The 25,317-nt window shown below is 40.9% G+C and overlaps 2 protein-coding genes across 4 annotated transcripts in view; both read right to left on the bottom strand.

Moving 5' to 3' along the window:
• Positions 1-664: 664 nt before the first annotated feature.
• clasrp (CLK4-associating serine/arginine rich protein) lies at positions 665-17,150 on the bottom strand. 3 transcript variants are annotated; one of them, XM_033631428.2, is made up of 21 exons: positions 17,030-17,150; positions 15,154-15,293; positions 13,438-13,535; positions 13,235-13,336; positions 11,140-11,219; positions 10,893-10,977; positions 10,652-10,788; positions 10,228-10,324; positions 8,559-8,637; positions 8,398-8,471; positions 8,234-8,275; positions 7,929-8,141; positions 7,212-7,523; positions 6,350-6,532; positions 5,681-5,720; positions 3,493-3,553; positions 3,263-3,321; positions 3,109-3,155; positions 2,936-3,021; positions 2,679-2,703; positions 665-1,360 (listed from the first exon to the last, which is right to left on the bottom strand). In XM_033631428.2, exons 2-21 carry the CDS (start codon positions 15,250-15,252, stop codon positions 1,318-1,320), a joined length of 1,962 nt encoding a protein of 653 aa, XP_033487319.1. In that variant the 5' UTR covers positions 15,253-15,293; positions 17,030-17,150; the 3' UTR covers positions 665-1,317. The 3 variants fall into 3 exon arrangements, 1 of the variants encoding a protein (XP_033487319.1); XR_004501876.1 differs by lacking the exons at positions 665-1,360; positions 2,679-2,703 and having other exon boundaries at positions 5,677-5,720; XR_004501877.2 differs by lacking the exons at positions 665-1,360; positions 2,679-2,703; positions 2,936-3,021; positions 3,109-3,155; positions 3,263-3,321 and having other exon boundaries at positions 3,515-3,553; positions 5,553-5,720.
• A 4,164-nt stretch (positions 17,151-21,314) lies between these two features.
• Positions 21,315-25,317, bottom strand: part of LOC117259348 (uncharacterized) — a 65,540-nt gene continuing 61,537 nt past the window's right edge. Inside the window, exons 10-14 of the mRNA XM_033630628.2 lie at positions 25,055-25,168; positions 24,713-24,759; positions 24,344-24,520; positions 22,807-22,957; positions 21,315-22,677 (exon numbers count right to left, since the gene is read on the bottom strand). Of these exons, the coding sequence (XP_033486519.1) occupies positions 22,238-22,677; positions 22,807-22,957; positions 24,344-24,520; positions 24,713-24,759; positions 25,055-25,168 (929 nt within the window). The 3' untranslated portion in view covers positions 21,315-22,237. The remainder of the gene's footprint in view (positions 22,678-22,806; positions 22,958-24,343; positions 24,521-24,712; positions 24,760-25,054; positions 25,169-25,317) is intronic.

Raw genomic sequence — 25,317 nt, 5'->3', positions numbered from 1 at the left:
AGCCAAATGTTTAATCAAAATAACTTCACTGAAATCTCCCTCTTTGGGCACAACCTGTAACAGGGTGTCGAAAGGTATAAGACACTTGAATTTAAGACATTTTCAAGCTCATTTTTAACCAAATTTAAGCCTATTTTTTGGATAAATCACATTTTTTCTTTTTTAATCACTGCAGATAAGTGTAAAGATAAGCAGCATTTATGTTGCCCTGTTGGAAGGTAGGCTTTTTTTGTAGAAATATGGTTATTGGTCAGTGAATTAATCTACATTTTGCCAACATTTAAGTTCAAGATGGAAGTATAAAGACAGTTTAAAAGTTCAGTGGTGGGTTTAAAGATTTGTAACATCTGAAATTTGTACTTCCACGTAGAAGAGCTTGGTTCATTTTGGCATAAACAAAAAGACGGATAAATGAAATTCAATGATTGCCGCATTTAAGTTGAGGGAGAACGACTACACACACACCACATAGGTGCAAGGCTTCATCCAGTCAAAATGAGGAAGATCGCAAATTTTTTCCTCAATGCAGCAAGAGCTCACAAATTCAACCTTAAGACTGGTGACTTTTGACGCCCAATATTTATAAAACTGGATATAAGAAATTAAGACATTTTGAGGATCTGAAGACACTGTGTAAAAGCAACAGGAAAAAGAAAATGAACAATAATTTCAAAGTCAGTTTATTTCTTGTTCTGTATTTAACATTCCACATTACTGAGAACAAAAAGTTATTTACTGCTGTTAACCGGTTGGAAGAGGACAGAGTATAAAAGAGCAGTCGATGACTGAATACATTTTCTTTAACAAAGAAGTTTCCAATGGATGCATATAAATATCCTGTACATCAGCTCATGAAAGTTTAAAATGGTCTTTTAGTGTGAGCGTTCCTTGTTAGAGAAAAGTAAAAGGCTGACATGAAGACGACGCGAGGTAATAGGTGAGATATTGCTTATAGTATCATGTACTTTGAAATACAAATGTCTCCAGACGAGTTGAGAGGAAGTGTTCAGGCAGAAAAAGAAAAAAAAAGGAGCATGCAGAAGAAACTAATTTAATAAACCTGCAGTCGCTTTACAAGATGAAACAAAAATGAAAAAAAGGAGGCAGATCAAACTCAGCTTGGCTCAGCCAGTCGGCTGTGTGATTAGTGAAACTAAAAGGTACCACAGTCAAAACGTGTTATTCTGCAGACACACACCAGAGAACACAATGCTCAGGTACAGATCTGTGTCACAGTTCCTCTCTTCATATTTCCATGTGATAGGCTGTTTGTTGGACAGTGTGTGTGCATGACAACTGGGGGATATTTTCCCAAGCTCAGTATCTGTAGTATGGACTCCGTGACCGAGACCTCGACCTCCTGTGAGAAATAAAAAACAGAATCAGTATGACGGTGACAGCAGAAGAGTCTGACAGCATCATAGAGAAAGAGAGCACATGTCTTTCTTGTCTGTAAAGCCTGATCTCTTAATTTTTGTTAGAAACTTAAAGCTCACAAAGAAGCATTTTGTGTGATCATAGCTAAATATAAAGACACACATTACTGATGTGAACAGCCTTGAGCAGCACCATTAAATAGCACATAACTTAGATTTAGTCAAGTGTTACTCTTGTCTATTAATAAAGACCCTAAAGTAATATTAGCATAGATCTACTGGATAAAGCTGTAGCTGGTAACACGTAGGACAATAACTTGCTGTCATATTTGCTGAAAATGTCACTATGATCTGATAAAAAGTGCATTAAAAAGATGTGAAAAATATCATGTCCCTCCTCCTCTTCCTACTGCTTCTAACTGCATTCGCTAGACTTAACGGCGGCGCACTGGAAACAAGATGAGACGAAGGGTCTCTAAAGCAGGTGTCAATCATGTCAGTCACTGCTCGTGAACTGTGGTCAAACTGTCAAACACAGGCAGCGCTGAGCAAATATGGATCAACTTTTCAGATACATGTTTTAGCTTCCTGTTTAGCTGTTCAGTGAGAAAGTCTGTGACACTGCTGTCATGTTGGAAACAACTGACTGCATCGCCCACCGGCCTGACCAGCTTTCTCATTTGAGGCGAGAAAAAGGCAATGCAGTCACAAAATCTCGATTCATATCTGACTGATTTACAGCGCTGTCTAGTGTGACAGTTTGACCACAGTTCAGCAGTGACTGACATGATGACCAACTGCAGCTGTGCTAAGATTTATAAACCATGACTTAAACCTAACTTTGATTTAAAGGTGTAATCAGTGATTCTGGAGAAAGATTGTTGATTTTTGTGCTCAACACCCAAACAAATACAGCCCTCCTGTCCGAGCCACTTTGCTTGTTCTCCATTTATGGAGCCAGGGGCCATGTATGAACACCTGATTTCTTTTTCAGTGCACTCACAGAATGGACAGCTAGCAGACCATGAGGATGACAAAAAGAGTGTATTGGATTAGAATCGCTGACTGCACCATTAAGCTACAATTTTATTTATATGCTTAATAATATTGTCTGGCAGACTGGAGCCTGAAACACTGGTTTGGTAGTTGAGTGAAGAAAAAGCGGAGTGGCTAAAGTGCTGTATATAAAGGCTGCTGCCGTGAAGGACCTCTGAGATAGTGTTTATGCATTAATGCGGAGGACTCCCATAATTCAATTCTGCTTCATCGGTGCTGTGCAGATTCTTGTGGCTTCTCACATACCTTCTGTGTGAGTTGTGCTCTCGGCCTGGAGGGACAGAGGACACAGAGACATCATCAAAACAATAGCATGACACAACATCATACTGGCTATAAAACTGTCAGAGCAGAAACTGATGCCAGCAAATCAGACGGTCACTTAGCTGATTAAATACTTTGGTTACTTTCCTTTGAGATGCAAGACTGCGCACACACAATGAACAAATTATTATTAGATTAGCTCCATATGGCTATTTGTGATCACAAACCTACAGTCTTACCATATTTGGAAGGAGAAGGCGAGTGGCTCTGTCGCCCGTACTGTCTCTCCCATTCATCCCTCTCTTTCTCACGTCTCTCACGCTCCCTAAACGCAGAGCCTCTGGTCAGACAGTTGCAACACATAAATACCAAACAATCCACTTACACACACACACACACACAGAGTTCTTACTTCATGCGTATCTTGCGTGCCATGGCTCGTAGCTCTCCCTCTCGCTCCTGTAAAATAAACAGCAATGAGGGGTTATAGAGGACAACAGGGCCTCTGTTTCTGCTTGGAACTCAAGTACATACACATGAAAATGCGCGCACACACACACACACACCTGTCGTTTGTGTTCCTGCTGCTGGATCTTCACCTGAGCAGCTTTTTTATCCGCCTTGGCTGCAGGACGGGAAAAACCAGAGAAAATTGGGGGAGAAAAAAAGAAAACCTTTAAAATTTGCATATTGAACCTAACGCACATGAGCTAGATCTGAACTTGTTCACGATTCAGGTTTGTGCTGTTTCTTCACTTGTACACAAACCACAGGCAATCTCCTCTGCTGTACTCACACTGCTTGTTGAGCGCCTTCTGCATTCGTAGCTTGAGCCGCTCCTGTGGGGTCATCTTGGGCTGCAGGTGACACAATCGTGTTAGCACATCCTTTCACAGCCTGACAGAAGTGTTTGTGTGCGTGTGTTTGTGTGTGTAAGGAAGAGATCAAAGGCACTGTGCTGTCATACAATTTTGGCATTATCATCTTTATGTACAGTAGCTGGTGGAGATAAAAAGGCTGCAGATAAATTAATTATGTGTGATGTTTGTTGAGTCAACAAGCACACTTGAATATTACTGAACAGGCTGTGTGTGTGTGTGTGTGTGTGTGTGTGTGTGAGGACAGAGGCAAACTGCTGCTGTAGTTTAGAGGCATGACAGGAGCTCGAGTCACATGAACCTTCACACTTAAATATACCTGTATGGACGAACACTGTCAGACAGATAAAAGGGGGAGTAGGATGGCAGGAGAGGGATAGAAGGTTGTAAAGTGTAACATGGGCAAGTTCAGGTCCGATGAGATCATAAAGTTCAGAAAGAGCCAGTGGCATTTTGTTACAGACACACCCATCACTGGGCCGTTTAAACCTGGCCAGGCAAGAAAAACTGCAGGTCACAACACTGCAGAGAAGATTATAACTTCCACTCTACTTGTCTGTCTGACTGTTAGAGGATATTCAAATTTTGTTCTTGTTTGCCAGAATATGCAGCGAGAGCAGAAGCTGGTTCAGGACAGTAAACAGTTCAGGAGGTTAGAAACAAATAAAGGGACAGTTTGAGATCTGGGGAAATATGCTTGCTCACTCTCCTGCAGACAGTTAAGCCCATCTCAGACCAAAGATCTGCGACGAGATGAAACGGCTTTGGAGCACTGCAGGGGAAAGTTGCAGTGGTGTGAACTGGCCCGTTCACAGCCGTTGACACTTATGTCAGTCTCTGTCTTCATGGTGCGTCAGTGCCAGGCGTTGAGTCGTGGCTGCTGCTCACTGTATGTGTGCATTTTACGCACATACTCATTATTGTGACATTTTATTGGGAATACTGTCCATGTGAAGCTCAGATTGTTTTATGTTTTCACTGTTTCACCAGTACTAGAGATGCATTTGTAGGAAGTATGTCAATATCACGATCCTTATTTATATTTTAAGAAGCTACAAATATATATAGTTTGTACATAGTACTACATAGAGTTGTTGTTGTTTTGGAGACCATAAGATGGTCTGCCAGTTTACACCGTTGGTGTAAACTGGCAGGTTTTCCTTACATTGCAGGCCAGCGCACTGCAAGTGGCTGCAAGTTTCAACTTGACTCATCGTGAATCTTTGGTCTGAACTGGACTTAAGACATGAAACACGATACAACTCTCACATCTGTCCCCTTAATGTGAAGCTACAAGCAAACGACTGCTCCCAGTAGCTTCATATTTTACGTACAGTAATGAGACTTGTACTGTACTTCCGTACTTACAAGAGTACTTCCCAAAACGTGCAACTATTCTTTTAACTCTCAAGTCTTTAATCTGTACGTGGGACATAAAACGTTTCACTGTAACATTTAGAGTGTGCTCAGCTGCTTGTTCAAACAAGCCCAGATATGGCTGTCCGGCGCACACCCATCTTGTTTTCCATCAAAGATTAATTAAACATCTTCTGTCACTATTAAACGATCACATGGCCAATACTGACAAGTTGAAACAAGACACGGTCAGTAGCAAAGAAGTCATTTTCTTACTCTCAGGGCCATTGGTATGTGATATACCGTATGCAAGACTACAAACAGATATAAAGACGCTGCATTCTCTCACCCACATGTATATGTATACATGCATGCAAATCCCACACTAAAACCACACTCAGGACAATAATGACTTCACAGGGTGCTGGGATGTTCACTCCATACAGACATGGCAGCATTAATTCAGTCTGTCATTTTTCAGGGTTTGCAAGTTCACGTTCTTCTCAGCTATACACGCGAGAAGGTGAAGAATACTGTAATGGCAGATAATAGATAAAAGGCTGTGACTGCAGTGCATGTCCACTTTGTGTGGGGGGAGAAAAAAAAATCAAAAATCAATCACATCATTTTATTTTCTGTGGGCAACAATGGCTTCTATATCCCAGTCTGGTGGACAACCATGTCAGCCTGTCAGGGATGAGGGAGGCGTAGGCTTTAGCAAGAAACCAGCTAGATCAAATTCTTACTGACTTTGGCAGCTCCCGTCTCTTTACCACCCGCAGTATCAGGCCTGCAGACAGGAAAGGAAGATAATCAGCTGTGGTGATAAATAGATGAGCTATCAAAGTAACTACTGTTCTTCATCATGTCTCGACAAACCTGATAATGCAGTCAGACATTATTCTTATGGCTTAATATCACTTAATTGCATGGCTGGCTGTTTACAAAAACCTATGTCCCAAACACCTGCAACAACTTTTTCAAAATTTAAAGACTAATAAAAAAAATCACAAAACATTCAGAAGTGACTACACATGTAAAATTCATGTTTCTGAGAGGTTTTAAGTTAGGACAGTGAAAGGCAGTGAAAGTTCAATTGCAAAGTTTTGACTTCAACTTTATCAATGAAAAGTTCACATTTTGATAATTTGTTTTTAATTAAACAGCCCAAAAGTGCAGTATTACATTCATGGGTCGGTAAAATTAGGGCTGGGCGATACAGAATAAAAATCATATCTCTGTATTTTTAGGCTAAATGGCAATACATGATATACTTCTCATTTCTTTCCACAAAGCGGGCTAAATGTTCAGTTATAAGTCAAAGCCTTATTTGAGACGTCCAAAGCACTTTCATTAAAACAGACAAGATATTTCTCTGACAGTGTTTAAGTGGTGTGGTCTCTGCTACAGTTTTCTTACTTTCTTAGTTTGTCACAGATGGTGTTGGAAGAGGGCTGGGCTCCTCTGTGAGGGGAGGGACTGTGGTTGGGGCGGCTGGGGGACTGAGAGGGACTGCGGCTGCCGCTGTCTCCCCGCCGGTGGCCTCCACTGCTCCGAGCCCCTCGCCTCGAACTGCCCCCTTGTCGTGAGCTGGAAGGTGACCTGACAGAAAGTGGAAACAAAGCTCTTGTCACGCAGTACGTTTACATGCACGCAGTAGTCGAGCTAAGCTCATAGCTCGGCTAATCAGTCGGAATAAGTCGGACTTATCGTCTTGTCTGAGTATACATGCAGAAGAGAAAACTGAATTTCTGACCAAGTACGTCTGAGTCCGCCTCGATAGGCGGCACTGTGTCCTTTTTGATATAGTGCGTATTGAACTAGTTCTGGTTGACCCGAAGGGGAAGCGTTTTCCTACCATCCATAAACTTCAAAATGTTGAGTTCCTTTAGCTGTCGGAGGATCAATGTAGTTTCCTCGTCTGTCCAGAAATGTGTCTTCTGCTTCTCTGTTGCCATGGTGTGTGTTTGTTTGTTTTTGTTTTGTTTTTCTGGGAGTTACTGCACTGCTATACTGAACTGCTGCTATGCCATCTCCTTCTTCTTCCAGGTGAAAGCCCGTGAAAGAAAAAGTGGTGCATGCGCAGAACGCAGAGTCCCACTCCTGTCAGACTAAGTGGATACATGCAGCAATAGGTGTGTTAGTCGAGCTACAAATAGCCCGGTTTCAGTCGGACTAAGTCAATAATTCGATTTTCTTAAGCTGCATGTAAACGCACTGAGTGTCATGTTTGATGTAAAACAATAACTAAAGCACTGGTGGGAGACGTTGACCGTCTTACCTTGTCCGTCTGCGTGCCGAGTATCGTCTCCTGTCCCGGTCCCTGTCTCTGTCCCTCTCTCTGTCTCTGTCGTGTGAACGTGATCGTGTCCTGTCACGTCTCCTCCAGGATCCGGCCCCTCCGTTCCCTCCTCTACCTCGGGAGTGAGATCTGGAGCGCCGTCTCGACCGTGATCGGGTCCAGGATCGCCGCCCATCCCTTCCCCCGCGTCCACGTCGGGTGCGGCGTGAATGGGAAGAAGAGCGAGACGAAGACCGAGATGAGGAGCGGGAGGAGGAGGAAGGGGAGCGACTGGAGGAAGATCGCCGTCTCCTGGACAAACAGAGACACACTGTTTTAGTAAGAACACCGGCCCAGCACCTAGCCTATCTTCAATATACTGCTGTTTTGTTTTTAAGAAATCTTACTGTCACATGATCCATAGAAGTGTAATTAGAATATTAAGATATTGTTTACTTGCTGACATGCACAATCAGACACTAAATGTTTCTGTCCAACCACACACATTTTTCTCTAAGCACATGCAGAATGTGTTCATTTGTTTTCAAACAGAGACATTTTTAAATGATTAAATCCACCTCACCTACCACAAAAATCAGTATTTCATCGTCAGTATTCTTTCTGCCTCAACAGTTGTGGTCATTTCAACAGACAAAAAATTGACTGTAGTAGAGAAAAATAACTAATGAAAAGCCAGGAGGATGGAAAGTTACCGACCGGGAGCCCCTGCTATGACCTGCAGGGTGCTGCACGCTGGAGGAGACGTGTCCAGAGTGAGGAGCGGCTGTTTGTGATGCTGCTGCTGCTGCTGCTGCCGCCGCTGCTGCCGCTTCGTCATCGCTGCCTCCAAAGCTGGTGATGAAGGTGATCTTCTCTGGACCAGGAGAACGAGAGCGTGACCGTGACTCAGAGCTCGACTCTGACTCTGGTCTGAGAGAGAAATCAGAAAATTGAGTCAAATATACATAAAGACTCAATGAATCAGGAAATTAAAATACAAAAGGACAAAATAGTCAACTCACCGTTTATAAGGATCATATGTTGGGCTGTCTCTTCTGGCATAGCTGCAATACACAAGGATGGCGACACATTATTATTATTATTTAACATAATTCGAGGTGACAGTGGGTCAACAGTGGACTGTTTATGAAGGATAAACCCTAAAAAAAAAGGGACATAAATTTACCTTGGTGGGCTGATCTGTCTACCTTTTAGTCTCTTCTCTCTGAACTCTCTCCTTTGTCTGCGAGAACGCCGGCCCTGAGATGATCAAACACGTCACTCAGAAAGTCTCATACAACCAGTCAAACCACACATACAAACATTTCTCAGTGGATTTTATCTTACAGAGTACATGGCCTTCTCCGCCTCCAGAGCCTTGGCATGTTTGATGGCCTCCACTTCCTCCTTGTCTTTCCTCAACATCCTGATAGAAAAGCATCATGTTAACGGCGTTACATAAAAAACACACTCATCACAGTGTAAAATGCTCAGCCATTTCAAATGGTATCACTTTTCATCTTCTTGAGCATGTTCAGTGGCATTTGCCAGAGCCTGTAAATGCATTCAAAGGTTTTTCTTTTGAACAGCCTACGGCATTCACGTTCACTGCAATGACAAAATATTTCCCTTTCAAGGAAGTGTATGACTCATCGAGATGTTTTTGATTGGTGAATGAGTTCTCTGTCACAGAGCTCAATATGGTTATGGCAACAATAATTGGATAAAAAAAAATTGTTATTTTTGGTCCCCTCAGGGCTTTGCTAAAAGGAGACCAATTATGCTTTCCCTTATCTTTTTGTTATATATATATAAAGTTAAAATGTCAGAAATTGCAAATTTTCAAATAAATAGGCAAAAAAACACAGTAACACCTGTGAGCAAAAACCTCAGCCCTCCCACCTTTCTAAATTCTCTTAGTGCTCTTCATTTGTACTAGGAAGTTGGAATTTCCAAGTTCCCCATCTGAAATTCCAACCTCTATGCCTCCTTTAGTCGGAATTCTGACTTGGTAAATCGGGGAAACCTCATCAACCTTGACCTCAAAAACCCAAAATGGCTGTTCTGCGCATCAACAGCAGTGAAAGCTGCAGTAATACACAGCAGTGAAAGCTGCAGTAATACACTGCACAGTAGCACTTCTGTCTTATTTGTGTCTCATACAAACAGTCATACACACAGAAACGGTCAACTTGGGTGTGACATCATTCCCAGCTACAACCTCCTACATCAGAGGTAAATGTAACACAGCTTCTCTTTTTAATGTGTTTTCTAAATTCGAGACAAGCTGACTACAGTTTGTGACAGATTTCTTCACGTTCATCTGCGCCAGCCACGTTATTGCAAACTACACTGCTACATCTAGCTTCATGCCAACTTCAGGGAAACATGTAATCTAGGCTGTTGATAATGTTAATTTCTCCCTGACCTGAGATCGTATTACTGCTGGAACATGTCCAGTTAGGTTTAGAAGGGCTGCTATTTTCCGTTACAGTCATTCCCTGGCTACAATGGCGATGCAGAGACAGAGAGGTACAGAAGACCAGGAAACGCTGACCAATCAAAGCTGAAAGGGCTTTTTCAGTAGGGTGGTTTTTAGAGACAGGTGCTAAAACGGAGCATTTCAGACATAGCGTGAGCACAGATGTTACAGCACAACAGCATGAGGAAAATAAATTGTTTTTTTGAACAGTAAAGCATGTAAACATGTTCTAGTAGAAACCCAAAATAGAAGTATTAACCCTAAAATTGAGCATAACAGGTCTCCTTTACTATCAATAAAAAGTTGATAACCCTATGAGCTGTTATTGTATTATATTTGCTTATCTAAAATTCTAAAAAGACTTTTTATATGAGGTCAATTAGCATTAAATTTCCATTGCTTTTTGTGAACTGAGAACTTATAAAAGCAAGAGAATATCAGTTATAACATTCATTACAGTGCCAACAGGTCTTGTATTCTTCCAAACCTGTATTTGACCTTTGAGACATGAGGATATAATCACTGAGACCTTACCTGACAAAGTCCCCTTCAGACATTCCATATGTGGTTGCCATTTTGTTTATGTCAAGCACCTGCTCCTGGTTAAGCTCATCGACATCAACCTCCACATCTGTAAATACACACAGAGACATGACAAAAGCTTTTTAACACAGTGACAAGCCAAAGCACAATTTAACCTCAGACAGAGAGGATCCTCAGCTCACAGCAGATAAGTAGATGTAAAGTAAAGAAAACATTTAGTGGTCACATATATTGACCTAAATATGTCTCGTTTTCTTTCAAACTAATGAAGAGCGACAAACTGAGAGTAGCGGTTACACCTTGGTGCACGTTTCTGCTCTGCATCCTGTTTCTGCAGCTTGTTTTTGTGGTTTGTCTCTGAAGTTTAAATTTTCCTGATATCTAAATCTCAGTAGTGCCAAACCCATTTCCTCACCAATATCTGGGATGCCCTCGTCCTCTTCGGATTCACTGTTCTCCGAATTGTCTTCATCTTTGTCTGATTGGGGGTCGGGCTCCGTCACAGTGCTGTCTTCATAGGTGTAACCAATGGTGGCCTTCTTTTCAGCCAGTCTGCACCATGGGAGAAAGGATTTATAAATACATAACCCTCATACACGATCATGGATTAAAATGCACAGTAGAGATGAGGCAACCCTTTCACTTAAATGACATACTTTTTCTTCTCGTCCTCATTTGGTTTCTGGGGACCACCGTAGAGCTCATCCAGGTAGATCTGGTATAAACACTGCTCCTCAGAGACTGTAGGAGGACAGCAGGGAGTTTAAGAGCACAACACAACTGCAAAATATACCCACTGAGGGCAGGCTAACAGACCACTACAGGCACATTAAGAACACATGTATTAACAGTATGTCAGTGTTGCAACATGAAACCAAATGTTACGAACTTTGTGATACTCACTGTTGGCAAAGTCATTCTGCACCAGGCCTCTGTATCGCTCATAGTTGCACTTCCTCTCCTCCATCTCCTGCTCTGGTGTTCTGTATGAGACGAAGAGTATAAGGTTGTCTTATATTTTACCACTTTTTTCCCCCCACAGGACACGTATTACAGATCTGATAATGTAAATACATATCTAACCTGCTTACATTTTTAAGATCAATACTGGTAACCTGATTTCAGCATTGTATATAATGTTTTTATTTTGGATTTGCACCTGATTTTTATTGTTATCTTGGACTTTTAACATATTGTTTCCACTTTGTGTTGCCAGAGCTGAACAGCAGTTTCCCTCAGGATAAATTAAGCTTGTCTTATCTTTTTCTGGGCATTTTTGGCATCTAATGGAGCCTGAAGCATTTGACTCTGAGGCAGAATAGAAGAAGAAACTGAAATAATTTCATCACCTGTGGGTATTATAGAACAACAGCATAAAGGTCCAGTGTGGAGGATTTAAAGGCATCTGTTGGTAGAAATGGTATACAATTTTCATAACTATGTTTTCATTAGTGTGTAATCATTGTGCTTTCATAACCTTGGAGTGAGCGGTTTATATCTACATACAGGGCGGGTCCTCTTAACGGACTTTGCCAGAGCATACAAACCAAACACTGGCTCTAGACAAGGCCATCCCTAATTCTGTGATGGCCACTGTAATTTTCCTACATGCTTGGCACATGGGAAATGTCTAAGTTCTGTAAACTCACCGCTAGATGCCATTAAATGCTACACACTGGACCTTTAAAACATCCAGAAAAGATTTAGAAGATGTTTTATGAGGTAGGAAATTCATTCAACTATTTTGTTAGCTGTAATAATTTGCTCTGTCGAGGAATGTTGAACGGAAATAAAGACTTTCACAATAAAAAAAATGACAGGCTATATTTCATTTTACCTTTTCAAACAATGCAAATGATTGCATAGTACGCAACACTAGTAATCTACAGTTTAATTTGCATTAAACATCTGTTGCACTTCGGGTATCAATAACACTGAATATGTTTTTCATTCCCAGATTTACATCATCAAATTTAATGAATCAAGTTTTGTCCATAGTTGACTAAAAGCTGAACATGTTTTTGTTTGTTTTTTGGGGCTCACTGATTCATATTCAATGATCGACATTCAATGATTCCATATCCAGGCTCATTTCTGCTAACTTTCCATTTTTTCCACAACAGACAAAAGAGCTGAAACACCAATTAAACAATTCGTCTTTCTGACTTGGCATAAAAACTTATTTTATAATAGGATGTTGTTTGTTGCATTAAGGGGGTGTGTGTGAGTTAGTCAGTGTTGTTAGTGTTTGTATGTGCGGGAGCAGCGCTGTCAACAGTACTGAAAGGGAGTGGGAGGAGATCAATAAATAGAAAATCAGACAGACGGAGCTTCAGATTGATTTTCCATAGCTGTAAATAGATCTTTCAGCTTTCTCTGAGAGAGAGAAATGCTAGTTGCAAAAATCTGTTTCTACACACGTGCACCCCCCTGTTGATTTTGTCAGTGTTTGCACTACATTCTTATGAGTGCTGATTAATTAATGTATGCATAAAGCAAGAGAAACCAAGCAATTATTTTTAAAAACAAGACATTCAGCACCACCAGAGAGACCCAGGGAAATGATCCTTTGTTTCATAACCACATTTTCTGATCCATCTGCGACAGTTTGACTGTGAGCTTGACAGTCCAATCAGACTCCTAGTTCTATGTACTGGATAAACATGTTTATTTTGTTATTTATTTTGTTGATGGTGGCAGACTGAAAACAACTGAAGGAACAAACAATTAAATAAAAAAGAAGACAAAAACCTCTCTGCTTGATACTTTACAGCACCCTCTCTTTGACAAATTTTATGTTAGGGTATGAGACTTTCTCGTATTCATGACTTGTGTTTTCCGTTAATCAAGTGCCTCAAATGTCAAAACGTAAAATGATCATGAGAACACGCAAATGTTTCCACAGTGCCTGCACAAACATAAGGTAAGAAATTTAACAAAAGTATTCATACCTGACAGATTTTGAGGTTAAATGTGACTAAGTAATTTCAACACTTACGATGTGCTGAGCAGTGGAGGTGTGTAGGTGGGGATGTAGTCCAAGTGAGCCCTCACATCAAACCTGTCAATCATATTGTTGGCGTCTCCTTGCCACGGCATCCTTTTCACAAAACAAGAGAAACAAGGTATAATATGATCAGCAAGCTCCCACAAGCACTGAGCATCTGGTGTACGCGTGTGCGTGTGTGTGTGTTTCCTCACATGTTGATGGGGCTCTCTGCAGCCAGCGCCACAGCAGGATCCAGATGGATCTTATATGCTTGGCCATGAACCTGGAGAAACTGAGCTGGATCTTTTTTCTGTTGAGACAAAATGAGAGGTAGTCAACAGAATATAAACCAACTATATACAACCAACTCAATAAAATAACTAAGCAAATAGTGGAACAGTGAAACTGTACTGTTCCTTTTCGCTTATTTCGCTTTCTAATCAAACCGAAAGAACAACTTAGGCTCATGTACGTGGTGCTTTACAGTGTCTTGTGAAGTGAGACCATACTTGTTCAAAATGCTGATATAAGAGAGTTAATTGCATTCATCTGTCATCTCAGGTCTAAATTTGGCTCCACGCAGACAGCTAGAACAAAAACCAACTGGCAGAAATAGAAAGTGAACAGGAGGTGAAGGAGTCTCAGCCAACACATAAGCCAACTTAAAGCTGCAGCTGAAAACATGAGATCTGGAGCAAACGATTACAGTAAGAGCTTTGAATGAGGTGCAGCAACTAACATTTGGACATAATGCATGTCTTCATCATAGTTAGAAGAGGAAGTGACATTGTAAGTGTCTATGCCCACCTAGAAGCTGTCTCTCATTGTTGCTCATGTCTAGCCAGTGCCATATTGTGCTGGTCCTTGATTTACATTCATATAATGGCTACCATGGCATACTCATGATTCTGAAGGCTCATTTATACTCCCTTTACATACGCAAATAAATATGTCGGTTTCAAACATTTCCACGCATCCTTTAAGATGGCACAGATACAGCCAATAGATGGCACTAGAGGGCAGAGTCAAAAGTTTTACACAACAACAATCAAGGTGTCTTCAAACAGAGGCAGCGCTGTAGAAGGCAGTGGTCTGTGCAGCCATTATATACATTTCAACATGTGGAAGAAGAATTCTTTTCACCATATTACTGATTTGTTCTGTTCCACCGTTATCTTAATTTCTTTGTCGTCTCCTATGGCTGTATCTTCATTGAACTACGCTACACTGCCTCCACAATATCTGTAGGTACTGCTCCATTTCATCCCTTTTTATAAGCTTTCAGAAAACACTGCACAAATACTGACAAAATAAACACAGACTATGGACAGTAGGCTCCATCTGTATATGTATCTATCATTAAGCATAAACGAGCAATAAATGGCCGTCCTGTGTTCTGAGCTCCTAAGAGCTTATTTAGTTTTGGCCAACATACACTTCACAGCAGGGACATTTCAGTATACAGATAACATGATTGCTGATGCAGTATATTAACAACTGGATGTTACATTCTTCGCATCAGTGGAGATGGAGGACTGAGCACGGTGACCACAATGATAATAGCCTAATACCCAAAGGGGCAACAGAGGTTTGCAAAGATGGAGGAGGTAGTCTTTAAAGTAGTGTGCACATTGTCTAATGAAGCTGTTGGGTATTCAGGAAAGACATCGGTCAGATAAGGATGGATTTGTAGGGCGTGCCAATGTTTGATTATGGTTTGTTTTATCAGTACAGACAGGTTTGGATTGTAAACAGTTGAAAAGCAAACTCTTGAGGAAATTTTGCGTTCAAGGTTGTTTGACTGTCATCACTATGTAGTTAGCAGCACTTTGAACCCAGATGATCAGATCTGCTCAGGCTTTCTGCCACAGAGCTACAAGTATTTCTGTATTCATTGCTCAGACAGATAGATGATAGAGGTCTCTTACTATCTTCTCATAGTACTCTCGCCGCCGCTCTCCTCGGCGCTTGTAATCTACCATCATGCCACGGAGCTTGCGCTCATGCTTGCGGGCCTCCTGCCACATGACGGCTCCGCTGGGGGTGGGGGCGCGGCGGGGCACGGCTGCTGTAGAGAGGCAAAGAGAAAAGAAACATGGGAGAGAGAAGAAAGAGAGAGCACACAAGAGCATCAGAAAATGTAGGACATTGAGGCGTGGAGTGAAAGGGACAGAAGAGAGATGTACAAATGATTTTTTTCCCTTAAAATAAATATTTGACCGAGACAAACTGCACAGAGAGTTCTTCTGGGAGATAACCTCACTTTACTTATGGCTCCCACACCATTTCTTTGCTATAAATACTTTAAGCGTTACTCCCCTGCTGTTTTACAGCACTAAAATTAAAAACCATAAACCACAATCAATATATCTGAGAACAAAATGCAGGGACTCGGTAATTTCTTATTACCCATAACACAAATTGTGACTCTCCATCTTAAAGTGCAGATAACAGCGAGTAGGAATACCTCAGAATTACTCATTTGTCTGCTGTGTTATTAATACTGATCACCTTTCTCAAGATTTTATCTGTGTTAATGGTTTGTTAGAATCAGAATCAGCTCATCTGCATTGGACAAGTATGTGTACATATACAAGGAATGTGACTGATTTTTTTTAACGTTGCTCTTTCACATAAATAAACCGAACAGCTCGGAGCACGCACAACAAAACTGAGTAAATAAACGTTAATATTAGACAGGACTAGTGTTTACACAAAAAAGTATATGGAAAAAAAAGCAAGTGTTATATAAATAGGTCATTAATATATTCAAAAAGCACCAATGATAGACAATATAAACAAATATCTGTATACAAGTATATTGATGTTAATGTCATACACTTATGTCAAGACTGTGAATCACTGAAAATATTTTATATACACTAATAATACAAAGCAGTTAGATTTTTTTCATCTAAAAAATTTTAGTAATTAGATGACCCACAGGCATGTCTATATATATTTATTGACATCAAAGGAGTATCAAAGGCCTATTTGTTTGGTATGCTTTTCTTATCAATCAGCCCTTACTTAAGATATTTTCTTTACTAACTTACACTTTGATTGATTTTATTTAGTCACTCAAGTGTGTCTTAACTATGTTAAACTGACCCTGACAGTAGCAAACACTATTTGCTTTTGCAAGTGACATTTAAGACAACAAACCAAATGCTTTATGCAAATAACTGACAATACTTTTAATTACAAATAATCTCTCAGACTACAAGGTTATTTCATTTTCATTTGTAAATGCGTAACATTAACTGTAGCTACTGTGAATCATCACATGCACAACTATGTCATTTTGAGCTTTATTGTTAAGTTAATCACCTCTTTGATTTATCATAAGCATTATTAGTGTTTAGCACATTAATGTTACAGTCGCAGGTAAACAGCCTACAGCCAAAAGGCTAAGCTAACATTAGCCAAATCTTAAATGTTATGTTATCGTTGTCAAGTGTTTACACCATATTATTGTTTATACATTATAAGCTTAATTTAATTTCCACATTTACGCAACCCTCGTGTCGTTTTGGGGGTTTAAGGCGTGAAATAGCAATGTTTCTAAAGTTATTGAGGAGTTTGTTAGCACACACGTCGGCCTGCTTTGAGCCTGTAGCCCGGGCCTTTATAACGTTAGCGCTGTGCTGCTTTTAGCCTGTTAGCTCCCAGCTAGCCTAGCCTAGTTTAGCTTAGCTCACTTTAGCTAGGAACAACGCGTGCATCACAGCCTCATTAACACCGGTAAAACATGAAATGCAGCAAAGCAACACACCCTGGTTCGTTTTAAAATTCGTTCTGTACCTGTTTTACTGAACGCCAACACACACTGGGGTTGTTTTCGGCCAGCCGAAGGCGATGTTGGCGGACTGTCACACACACGCCTCCTTCGCCGCCTGCTAGTGTTGTAGTTGGTCGGTGCAGTACCGAGCTCAGCCTGAGGGGGGCACTGCAGTTTGTCTTATAGCTAGTAGGCTTTACTGAGGACAACACAGCATGGAGGGCTGTGATACTTTTAAACATATAATTATAATTATAAAATATAATTACATATTATTACGTTGTAACTAAAATTATTTTGTGAAATTAACTGGAAGAAAACTAGTCTTAATAAGATCATAAAGTTAAAGAGGTTTCCTTTATGAACAAGAAACACTCTGCATCACAAAGCATTTGTATTTTACAGTTTTCCCTCATTTGTTTGGATGCATTTGTCCATGTAAAAGTTACATTTTCAAAACACACACAAGCCTAGACTGAAAGTCTCTGGCCAAAATAACACATCCTGTCTGCAAAATGCTCTAACCTTCACAAAACATTAAACAGCAGTAGCTCAGTCCATAGGGACTTGGGTTGGGAACCGGAGGGTCACCTGTTTGAGTCCCTGTCCGGACCAAATATGGAGCGTGGACTGGTGGCTGGAGAGGTGCCAGTTCACCTCCTGGGCACTGCCGAGGTGCCCTTGAGCAAGGCACCGAACCCCCCAACCGCTCGGGGCGCCTGACCAAGGGCAGCTCCCTCACTCTGACATCTCTCTCCACTTTGTGCATGTGTAAGTTCTGTTTGTGCATGTGTGTGTCTTTCGGACCTGTGTAATTGACAAGCAAGAGTGAAAACATTGAATTTCCCCTCAGGGGGATTAATAAAGCAAATAAACTTAATAAAGTAATTAAAAAAACATTAAACACATGCCACAAAATCAAATATTTAAATCATACAACACAACTTGTGATCAAATAAATATATTTTTTCAATCAATCATTAATCAGTGGAAATGCCCTGCTGACATATTATCAAGAAGGCATTTTCTGAGGAAGTTTTCTTCATCCACTTCATTCTTGTGTCCAGTTGTACACTACACATAATGTTACTGGAAAAATTCCATATTTACAAAAACCAGACTTTTCTATCAAGAACTACAACAATATGACACCACTAAGGCCTTCTGAACAAAAAGGAACTTAGAACTTGGTATGTGTTTGATACATTTGCTATAAACCAATGTTGCTTTTGTATTCTTTTTTAAAAAAAAATCATATTCTTGAATTCTCTCTGTATAAATGAACCCCTGGTATGTACATGTGAGCACACATGCTGCTTGATTTGATGCTTTTATAAACATTAGAACTTGCAAAGTGTAAAAATATAGATATATTTTTGTGTGAAATAATGTGGCCTGTTATAAAGTTTAATCATTAATGGATGGAGTTTCACTTTAAAACTCAACATGGTGTCAAAACCAGTGGTGGAATGTAACATGTAAGTGCAACTACTGAAGTACTGTAGCCTACTTAAGAACAATTTTGACTTCATGTAGCAAGTTTACCTCAGTAATTTTATTTTATGCCACTTGATTAATCTCTTCCACTACATGTATTTGACAGCTTTAGCTACAAGGCTAGTCACTTTGCATAAACGTTAAAGGGTTACAGTTTGTGTACCTACTGTGGCCACAAGATGTCCCTATAAGACAGGAGAAATGACCATAACTGTGAGGTCAGTCTTACTTTTGAGATTATCTTCTTGAAATAAAGTACATTGCATTAAATTAAATTGAATAACTTCATCTCAGATCTCTATTTTGTGAGGAAATACCCACCGTATCAACATAAATGATGCTGCTCCTACAAAGCAGCCTGTCATTTTGTTTTATACTGAATCAGACTTGTGCAGATGTTGAAATTCTGATCCCCATTGACAAGTCAATCATTGCTTAAACCTCAGATTACCCTGTTTGTACTGTTACCCAGTGGCTGTCAGGAGAGTCAGAGACAGACACCAGAGAGAGTCTGTTTCAAAGACGAGCTGACAAACCAGCCTCTGTGAGCCTTGCCTCAATGTCAGGACATGGCATCAAAGCTGAAACAAACTTAGATGCAAGTATTCACTGCATCACTGTCATCACTTGGGATATAAAAAGAAAGAAGATATTCTGATGAAACATTTTTAATGAGGCACGCAGCTGACTGAAAACCTTTCAATCAGGGGAGCTGGGGTCTGACATCCTGGTCACAGAGCAGGTGTAGAGAGCGTCCATGCAGTAGTGTGTGCATGTGCGTAAACTCTTACTTCCTACATTTCCTCCTGACGAGGGTGGTGACAGGAAGCCCGTGTTCATTTCCAGTCTGCCGCTGCTTGCAGGGGCCAAAGGTCACAGTTGTCACATCCATTTGCCCATTAACTGTCACTGCTGTGACCCTGCAGCCACTCTACCCTGCCCCGACACACAAAACCCTTCCTCTCACACACTTTCACATATTCTACAGTGGATTTATCATTTTTTTATCAGCATGCACTACATAGATGAAGCGGGTTGACGCTTACGTACAGTACAATGCCAGATACATGTCTGGTTTCATACGTTTGTATTGCAGCAGTTTTTGTACACCTGAAGTATTATGAGTGGTACTAACCCTAATGTTAGGAACTGTAAGTCAATAATTTCAATGAATTTACGATTGCATACTACCAAGGAGTTACAAGAAGGTATTCAAAACATTTTACAAACTTTCCAACAACAGACAAGTTTCTCACAACCATGCAGTCGTTCTCTAGGAAGGCCGGGGTCAGTCAGGTGGTTTTCCATTTTTTTTCCTGGCGCTGTCAGCATCATTGTTTATAAATGTGTGTCGGAGAAATAGAGAGACCTTGTGCATACACTGACCCACTGACCTAGTCTTACGGTCAGTGAGCCATGTGCTCCATCATGAAATATCCTCTCTAGGGTCTCTGACAATGTTGAACAAGACAGCTTGTCATAGCATCCGAAAAGTGGACATGCACACACACAAAGTGTGAAACAACCTTAGTACTTAGTGATATAACTTTTAAATAATCATTTATTTTGTGAAGCTATTGTTTCCCTTTTGACATGTGATAATAATTTGGAGTTTATTCCTAAGTGTGTAAACTGCTGCACCTTCTTCTTATTATGTGAACCTAGCATTATTTACCCATTTAACCCTTTAAACTTTGATCAAGGTGCTTTAAAGTTAAAGGTCCAGAGTGTGGGATTAGGGGGATAAATTGGCAGAAATAGAAATATAGTATAATAAGTGTATTTTCTTTAATGTATAATCACCTGAAAATGAGAGTTGTCGAGTTTTTGTTACCTTGGAATGGGTCGTTTGAAAGCAGGTCCTCGTCCATGGAGTCCGCCATGTTGCACCACCATGTTTCTACAGTAGCCCAGAACAGACAAACCAAACACTGGCTCTCGATAGGGCCATTTGTGTTTTTGCGTTGGCCACTGCAGTTAGCTAAAAACCCTCTGAACATCTGGATCTCAAGTTATCACAGAAAAAGTTAAGCACACATCAGCAGGTGCCGGGCTGGCGGCCTGTTTGCAACTAAACAAACAGTGTAGGAGAAACACTAATTTGTAACGTGAACGTGCTTTACGCATTGTTTTAACTGGTTTGAATCTCCTGATGTGTTTGTTTTGGAGGGGAAGAGACATCTGCGGATAATTTAGCTCCTGGTAAAAGTCTCCTGAACATTAAGCGCTTAAAGAATCCTAACCGGGAATTGATACTTGGCACATGGGAGAGTTTCACCTGGTTGTAATCTGCAGTCTTCACTGCGGGATGCCGCTAAATCCTATACACTGCTCCTTTAAAAAAAACATTGTTCCAACACTTCACTGAAGCTCTACAGTAAGAGAAATAATCAAAACCCCAAACTTTATGGCTGCGTTATTTCATGCAGGAGAATGTAAATATTTTCACCCCTTCTGCATCATTCTCACATTTTTATTAAACAGAGTTTGACATCTTTATGGGAACTGTGGAGGCACTGCTTGGCGCACAACATAAATGTGTAAATACGAACCCACCTGTGGCCGCTTCAGAGTTTAAGAGGATACAAAAGGTTGGAGAAATAAATAGCAAATGAAAACCTCAGAGGACATTTTTCATTGCTCCCTCATGAAATATCCTTGTTTGGAATTATGCACATATATAAAAAAGGTGAGAAACACCTCACCCTCTCTTGCAAAGACTACAGTTAATCATCTGTGTGTGGCAGCGCTGTCACCTCCCTCTAGCAGCGACAGTAACACTGATGAATAATGATTATAGGCAATAAAAAATAGAGTTGGTAAATGCACTTTTATTACAATCCACATGTGCTGGTTGCTCCAAATGGAAAGTGAAATGGGACAAACAGAGCAAAGTAATACAGTGATACTTTCAGACCAAACCACAGTACAAAACGGGCATCAATATGTACAATATATTCATGTACAAAAAAGCTATTTTACACACAAGTATGAAAAAATCATACATCTTTGACAAACTGTAGTATTACAGAGACAATACAGGCAACAGTGTATAGTTTTAAAACAGTTTTCAAAAGCCTCAGAAGCCTTTGGAAATGGAGTATGCACTCTCTTTGACATGCATATCAACTTTGTTTTCTTTTCTTTAAGTAAACTGTCCTTTTTTCCCCACATATACTCATAATATACATTCACTCTCACATACACTTACACACAACCAGACACTGAAACACACACTGCGTGTTAAATAAGCATCCATTCATTGATCTCTCTGTCTGTCAGAGTTCAGTCTGGAACAGAAATGGAGGTCTGAGCATAAATCAGGTGGCATCTTGGACCAGGAAACAGGTTGAGAGGCTCCTTCAGAGGACGATCCTCTGTGTCCTCTTGACGGTATCTCAGGCACTCCAAGGCAAGTCTTTAAGTCTTCAAATTAAATCAAGAGTCTGATGAGTCTTTCAGTCAAACAGCATGCACTCGCTGCTTTTCATAGTTAATAAGGTCAAAGACGACAGCACAGTAACACCTGTGACCCCTCTACTTAGCAGCCTTCGCTCCTCAGGTGTTATCAGGTGCCATCTGAGCACATAAAGGTCAAAGGGTCAGCCCCATTTTCACAATTGCAACAGTGACACAGTGCAAGAAACTGGAAAAGGGTCACTGTGAGCGAGAGAGTGCGAAGAACGCAAAATGAAAAGTAAAAAAAGCTCCTCAGAGGCTGAAAAGTTCAAAGGTCAGGCTTCCAGTTCCTGGTTGTCTGTGTAGTGGAAGCGGTTCAATTTCTCCCTCTCCCGGTTTGAAATGTCCAGTTTGGGGGCGTGGGCTGGCTTCAGTGCCGGAGACGGGTGCGAAGGTGCAGGGGAGGGTGGCAAGGTGAGTTCAATCTCCTCGTAGCAACGTGAGACTGGGGCAGGAGGCGCTGGAGGGTGTGCGAGAGGGGTGGCAGGGGGCAGGAGGGGCACGGGACGGTCCACGTTTCTGATGAGGGTGACAAACTCCCTCTGGTTGTTGATGCCTTCTTCCTGTGGGACAGCCTGCTGCTTTTTCCGCTTTCGGTGGAGGTGGGAAAGGATGAAGGCGCAGGTGGCACAGCCACAGACTGTCACTAGAGCTAAGACGCCCACCAGGATGATGTAGAAGCTGACACCCCCGTGTGTTGTGTCAGACATGGCACCTACAGACATGGAGGCAGAGACAGAGAGGGTTGACCAAACCTCATCAGAGACTTTGTACTTTTTTAACACACACACACACACACACACACACACACACACACACGCACACACACACACACAAGTCTTACCTGGACAGTGTTGACCTATGCATGAATTTTTGAGGCTCATGCACTCGTTACCATAGTAACCCTCAGGGCATGCACACATGTATCTGCCCTCTGTGCTGTAACAGGGAACCCCCTGCTGGCAGGGGTTGGGATTGCACAGATCCAACGCTATCTGAAATCATGGAGAGGAACAAAAGAGTTGCAGTTTAACGGACAGCGTTACATTAATTTTGTCAAATCTGTGTTCAAACAAAAATTGAATTAAAAATCTTTATTCTGTTTCCCTTGTTGGAGCATTATATGTGGCTACTTTTTTATTGCAGTTGTGTTGATTTGTTAATTTATTTCTGAAGCTAATGTGTTGCTGCTACTGCATTCAAAGTAACTGAATTAACTGTTGAGTGAACTGTTATGTATTTAGGTAACAGATATATTTGGTGAACTCTTTTAACCATCACTTTTGTAGGCTATGAACATATTTACTAGATTAATAACTGTGTCATACTTCCTGTGGGGACTTAACATTGCTGATGATGCTTTGTGTCTTCTAATCCAATCTGACAGCTTCTTAAATTTGTTGCCCAATATTGTTGGAGTAGTAAGGCAGAAGATATTGTTGTAAGGCTACTAATCATGGTTGTCATGACCCATCAAGCTACCTGAGAATTTGTTCATTTGTCATCCCTGTGTTTTCTATTCTATTTTGGTAGCCATTGTCTCATCTTGTTTCAGATCCCACATCCCCTGCTTTGTGATTACTTGGTCCTCCCTAATGTGTTTCACCTGTGTCTCAGTGTCTCCCTCATTTTAGTTCATTTAAGTCCCTGTTTTCCGTCCTTTTTTGCCAGATTGTCTTTACTTTTGAGAGTTCCAGGGTTTTCCTATTGTTCCTTGTGAGTGTGATTTTGATGATTTTTTGCCTTTTGACCACCAGTTTTGCCTGTCGAATTGGATATCTTTGCCTGTGTAACTGATCACCCATGTACCGAACTGAGCCTGATTAAAGCCCTGAACTTTTCTCTGAGTCTGTGAGTCTCCAGTTTGTGCTTGACAATGGTAACCAGTTCAAATTGATATAAGACATCTGCCTCAGTGTTATCAAATTCATGGTATTCATCCTCTCTGTATTTATTTATTTAATTTTTTTTAACATATGTGGGTTTCTGTATGTGAATTTCTGAGCACCTTATAGTCTATTTTCCAAATTTTAGGGCTTTCAATTACGTTCTACCAAGTCTTTTAAGGGTTTTTATACCGTTAAATTTAGGTCCCTCACATTACAGCAGCTTAAATCTAATAAACAGTAATGTAAATTGTACTTTTTTTTATGATTTTTCATGATTTAATTAAGATCCTCTAAATAGCAGTGAGTGTATCTTCAATGTGTTTATTGGTGTTTGACTGTTTTACATCTCTTTTTCCGATTACACTTAATTGAATCTACGGTGTTTTCCAAATCACAGAGGACTTGGAGTCCTTCCTCCACTGAGTTTTATGTCTTTCTATGATCTCATTCAGCAGACAAGTTTTAAGTGAACATCAATGAAGGTCATCTCACCTCACAAAAGACTCCTGAAAATCCTGTTGGACAGTTGCAAGTGACGGTCTTTCCATCCTTCTCCACACACTGTCCTCCATGCAGACAGGGGGCGCTGTCACAAGGACTCGGACCAATTTGGCAATATTTCCCCGAGAAACCAGGTGGACACAAGCATCTGGACCCTGACACCTGGTCCTATGCGGGACAGAATATAGTGAGAGTTACTTATGTTCGTGTAAAACAGAGAGAGCATCGATTATAGATTGTGAGAGTGACAGTGAGAACAGCGACAATATCTCTACAGTGAATATGAGTGCCGTGACTGATATGCAGAGATGACGAGTAAATTAGACAGAGAGAGAAAGGCAGCACAGCCAGGACTCTCACCTCACAACGGCCGCCGTTCAGACACAAACCCTGACAGCTGCTGTTCCCTAGAAATCAGAGAAACCAGACACTATATTAACCTGTCACATAGAGATAGGATATGTCTGAACACCCTCTTTTTGGTAAGTGTTACATTCTCAGTGTATTTCATTGAAACTCTGACAGATGACTGATAGAACTGGACTTGGAGTGAAATGATCTCCAGCCCACAGGGACTCTGGGCTGCAGGGGAACTGCTGTTTAAACACAATCCAGTGAGGCTCTTCATCTTTCACTCCCTGCCAGAGGACGATCATTCTTTCCTTCCTTCCTTTATTCCTTTCCTTTCCCTTTTATACTCACGTATGTCACAGTTAGGCCCCGTCCATCCAGGAAGGCAGTCACACAGGTATCCACCGATCAGGTTGCGACAAGAGCGGGCGTGGACGCATATACTCATTTCACACTCGTTGGTGTCTAAAGGGAGGGAGAAAACATTTTTAAAAATAGATCTGATGAAGAGCATCTTATCTCTACTAAAGATTTTGCATACAATGTCTCTGATAGATCGAAACCAGGGATGACCTGAGTCACTGCTACACCTGTTCCTCTCGATTTATTTAGCA

Source organism: Epinephelus lanceolatus, chromosome 4 (genome assembly GCF_041903045.1).
Source record: "Epinephelus lanceolatus isolate andai-2023 chromosome 4, ASM4190304v1, whole genome shotgun sequence".
Classification (NCBI taxonomy): Eukaryota; Metazoa; Chordata; class Actinopteri; order Perciformes; family Serranidae; genus Epinephelus; species Epinephelus lanceolatus.
This window is presented reverse-complemented; position numbering and strand designations above follow the sequence as displayed.